This window comes from Camelina sativa, chromosome 18 (genome assembly GCF_000633955.1).
Source record: "Camelina sativa cultivar DH55 chromosome 18, Cs, whole genome shotgun sequence".
In the NCBI taxonomy this organism is placed as follows: Eukaryota; Viridiplantae; Streptophyta; class Magnoliopsida; order Brassicales; family Brassicaceae; genus Camelina; species Camelina sativa.
Window position 1 is genome coordinate 10,026,762 of NC_025702.1, and position 4,571 is coordinate 10,031,332.

The 4,571-nt window shown below is 36.4% G+C and overlaps 1 protein-coding gene across 1 annotated transcript; it reads right to left on the bottom strand.

Moving 5' to 3' along the window:
* On the bottom strand, window positions 355-4,195 carry LOC104760985 (embryogenesis-associated protein EMB8). Its single transcript, XM_010483993.2, has 14 exons — window positions 3,857-4,195; window positions 3,662-3,751; window positions 3,483-3,544; window positions 3,290-3,393; window positions 3,106-3,195; window positions 2,701-2,823; window positions 2,512-2,589; window positions 2,174-2,259; window positions 2,018-2,066; window positions 1,877-1,933; window positions 1,654-1,784; window positions 1,116-1,199; window positions 945-1,014; window positions 355-857 (listed from the first exon to the last, which is right to left on the bottom strand). The coding sequence occupies exons 1-14, from the start codon at window positions 4,093-4,095 to the stop codon at window positions 498-500; spliced, it is 1,623 nt and encodes a 540-aa protein (XP_010482295.1). The 5' UTR covers window positions 4,096-4,195; the 3' UTR covers window positions 355-497.

The following is a 4,571-nucleotide window of genomic DNA, read 5'->3' on the forward strand; positions in this document are numbered from 1 at the left end:
ATTGTATATAGCTTTTCATTGTAAGGTAGAAACAAATGAATTTAATATTTTTATTGTGTAATTAAGTGAGGAAGGAAAAAATAAAATTTCGTTTAATATGGAAATTATTTTTCTGCATTCAAACAAGCCTACAAACAACCTGTCTTTTCTTCTTCCAATTGTTGGGTGTCTTACTCGCCTTGTTCTTTCTAGGTAAGTGTCCCTTACAAACAAGCCTCAGAAAAGCATGTTCAAGAAACCGTAGGACCATTCTAAAGAGAAATTGCCACCAAAAAAAAAAACCCTGAAACAGATTGTCTCATACAAGCAAGCTAATCTGTGCACACTACTTTGTTCTTTGCATCTTGATGTTGATGTGGGAAAGTCCTGAGAAGTTCTGTATAATATTGACGACAAATAGCTTATCGCAGGCTTATCTCAAGTAGGTTACAATCAAAAGTATGGATGGCATAAGTCATCTCTGTATATTGTTACTTTGCACGAGTAGAATATGATTTCTATTTTTCTACTAGCTTTCTAAATCTTTTCTTGATTGATAACAAAAGTGCAGGTCCTACAAATGGCCACGTCGTGACTATAGCAATGTATGCCAATAGCCAAATCGATTTCCGGCTGTATCTTGAAAGCTCATCCACTCTCTTCTTCAAAGGACCGAGTAAACTGTTATAAACTTGAGGAGTATTGTCCTTGTGTGGATAATTACTTGTCTTTTCATCAATTGGAGCAGGATCCTCTTGTGCTGCTTCAGCTCTTGTTGTGCCCACTTCACTTGATGCTGCAACCATCCCGTCTTCTCCAGTATCCACGAAAGGTCCCTGATCAATCGAAGATCCCAATGGTTCTGGGATGATCTGCATCTGAAAGAATGATATGATGCATGTCTTAGGAGAGACTAAGAGTGGGGTGATGTCATGGAAACGGACAAAAACTCATTTCTCTCATACCTTCTGTCTTCTGTCTGCAAAGGGGCTGGAGAGTAGCACTTCAAAATATTCTTGCACAGCCCTTGTCCACCTAGACATTACAGTTTCACATTTATCAATTCCACTCCTAAGAAACTCCTTGCGGATAAAAATGTGTGAAGAGTATCTAAGAGACGCAGGCAGATAGATTACCACATGCTTGTTGCTGTCATCCCTTCATAGTAAGCAAGATGACCACCATGTGTTGTGGTTGCCAGAACTATGTTTTTGTTTGCCCTGCAAAAGTTGAGACATTGGAACATCAGTTTCATCACAATGCGCTACAGAAAGATACAACTAAGAAACTCATCAAATTTCGCCTACGTGAGCCATTCACCTCCTAATATAGCCACGCATGGAAACTCAATACAACAGAGAAACTAACCAACTCAGTTTAACAGAAAATCACCAACTCAAGAACCAGATAATATGACTTTCTAGAGCATCTCCTACTCTCCCATATCAAAACCAATTCCCCAAATACTCGGATCATTGTTTCCTCGATCTAACTTCTGAAGGATAGTGAGGTGATGTGGCATTACCTAACAGCTAAATGGTTTCATCTGAAGACTTATCAGAGGCTCTACAAGGCTAAAACAAAATTAGGTCAACTAGACTAGTGAGCAAATTAATGTAGTCCATCAGTTCTAGAGCTGAAAACTGGAGAGGGTCAAAGCATATGTAATCTTACCTACATTCATCCCAAGGAATAGCTTCCCTAGTACAAACTGGATCATCCAAAGCACTGATACAAAGGAGTGGAACAGCGACATTTCCCACATATTGCGCACTGCTTGAACGTCTATAGTATGTATCAGTTGTCTGCATCGTTAAAGATTGGATTTTTCACTGCTTAAATGGAAAGATGGGATATATTAAACAAAGGGTAAAAGAGAACGTTTAGCAAACTGCACCTCGAATTTGGCAACAAGTCTGGTGGCGTAGTTGTCAAACTCTCGAACTGAACGTGACTAAAACAAGACACATAATGAATGGTTAATCTTTTAAGTCAATTTACTTGATTTTTGGTAAATTGATATAAAATCAGAACCCACCTTCTTAATTCCTTCCCAATCGGCTATACGAGAAATGATGGAATGGTGCCTGCAGGTACAACCATGTGTAATGGAAACAAGAAAGACATAACTAAAGAAAGCAAAAGTACATAAAGAATATAAAATTAACAATACAAGACAAGAATTTAGACATACAATTGTGCATAACCTTGTAGACCAATGGTAAGCATTCTGTCATACAATTTTTGCACGACTTTGCGGTTGATAAATCGATCACATATCTGCAAACAATATCCATTTCGATCAGTAAAGCTGACTGATTTTCTTTTCTAGATTATCCATACCGATTTTAGGAATTCGATTCAAAAAATGTAATGGTGAAAATAATCATACTAGAAGCAAGAATTTGTAAAAGATGATGTGAAACAAGAACCTTATTCTTGAAATGAAGAGAGACAATTTTCCACTAGGAATTTTAAACAGTTAACAATATCACAGAATGTTAGTTAGAGTGGACGTAAAGGTCTACTGACCAGAAGATCCCAAGGAGAGCACACAGCAGTAGCTCCAATAAGAGGTGTATTTTGCCCATCCTCCCCAAGATATTTTACCTGGATGACGTATAAATTACAAAAGCAAGATAAACCACATGAACCAATTATAACCACTATATTTGATGCAAGACTAAGGGAATCAAAAGGTACATAAGAGGCGAGATATACCAGAACGTTGGCACCAATGCTTGTCCCAACAGCAAACAAAGGAGCCTCTGGGAACTGAGTATGGATGTGATCAATTACTTTCCGAAGATCTTCTGTCCACCCAGCAGTGTAGACGCAGTCCGACTGATTAATGATTTAAAGAGTCAGTCAGTCAATGACTCATAATTTCCCAAACCACATGCATAATTAATAAGATTGCAAAGCCAATTAATCCCTTTGATAAGTCATGCTTCTTCCAGAACATGTAATGGCGAATTTGATAGCAAGATTGACGGTAACACGAAGTCTAAGATCATGAATATTATTCTAGCAACTCATTAAAATATAAAATCAGTTGCGATCCAAAACATCACCTAGATAAAGGTAACCAAAGCTAGAAGTCAAAATCAATACAAAGAAACTCACGGTTAAAGATATCCCTCCAAGTCCACGATGGTTTTGCACAACAAGATTCCATCCTTCCTTTGCCAGCCTGAACGCAATATGTTTAATATACTGTAGAAATAGAACAGAACAAAAACAAGAGATACATGAGATTATCTCAAAGAAAAAGAAACTGAAACAGAGACAAAGGAGTGATGAAAGTTACTGCAGCAGAAGAATCACTAGTGAGCCCTGGCACCACAATAGCAATTGGAGTCCTATCAGTTCCAGGAGTTGAGCCATTGACCACCTGAGATATGCCTTCCACAACTGCAGAGAACAATAAATAGTTGAAATACCATGAATCAGAAAAAAAACTGAAAACAGCAAATGTGTTATTATTATTACTTAACACCAACCATCAGAATGCATTAACCAATCCAAAGCAATTGTGCCACCATCTGTTGCCTGATAGAGAATCCTGACAACAGAAAAGATCAAATCTTTACTAAGATTACATCAATTTCTTAAGAACACATAATAAGAGTTTGTGCCTACAAGATCTGAGAAAGTAAAAGATGTGGTCTTTTGAGCTCACCGCTTATAGGAGAAATGAGGCGATTTCCCAAAAAGGCTAAGGAAAGCTGTTTGAAGATGAGGGCTTGAAAGCCAGAACGTAGGAAAGTATCTGCCAAATTTTTGAAAATTACAAATCTTTAACATAAGAAAGTGAAAGATTGTATTTTTTTATGAGATAATGGATCAAGAACAGTTCAAAAACAAAAACATATACCGTCCGTGAAGGAGACGACACTTGGAGACAATAAACTGACATAACTCAGAGCTGGGATTGAAAGTGAGAGAGATAGGATCTGGTTTAGGGAAATGAATCTCGAGGAAGAAGTAGAGGAAAACTAAGATTGTGAGGAAGAGGAAGATGAGATAGTGAGAGATTGGGACGAAGGAGAGAGATTTGAAGAGAAGGGGATAAGGAGAGACCAATTCATCATCCTGTGTGATTACGCAATTCATGGTGGGCAATCTTAAAGTAAAGATCTTTTTTTGATGTTTTGCACAAATGTGGGAGACGAAACGAGATAACCAGTTTTGTTTTGAACAGAGCTGCTCCAACGAAACTAATTATGACATTTTGACCATTTGCTTCTCACTCCAACCAATCGGTTTTTTTTTTGTTTCATTATTATTATTACTAGATTTCTTAACCAACAAATCCATGAAGCACAATATCAAAAGAATTTTACAAAAAAAAACAGATAAAAATTAAAAAATAGTAAATAAAAACATGACAAAACATAATAAAATAATAATAACACAGATCAAACATTAGTTTTAATATATGTTAAGCTTGATATTTAAAGTTTGTAACTTATGTGATTGCGAAATATGTCAGTTTTATTGATAGATAATTTTGCTATATGTTAAGTGAAATTGTGTTTTTACAATATAAAAATATAATTATAAGAAATTTATAATTGTACGAAAATCAG

Coding starts and splice junctions, on each gene's coding strand:
- LOC104760985 (XM_010483993.2), bottom strand. CDS start 4,095: ATGAATTGCGTAATCACACAGGATGATGAATTGGTCTCTCCTTATCCC. Junction 3,196..3,289: donor CTAGTGATTCTTCTGCTGCA/GTAACTTTCATC, acceptor CTATTTCTACAG/TATATTAAACATATTGCGTT. Junction 2,260..2,511: donor GCTCTCCTTGGGATCTTCTG/GTCAGTAGACCT, acceptor TATTGTTTGCAG/ATATGTGATCGATTTATCAA.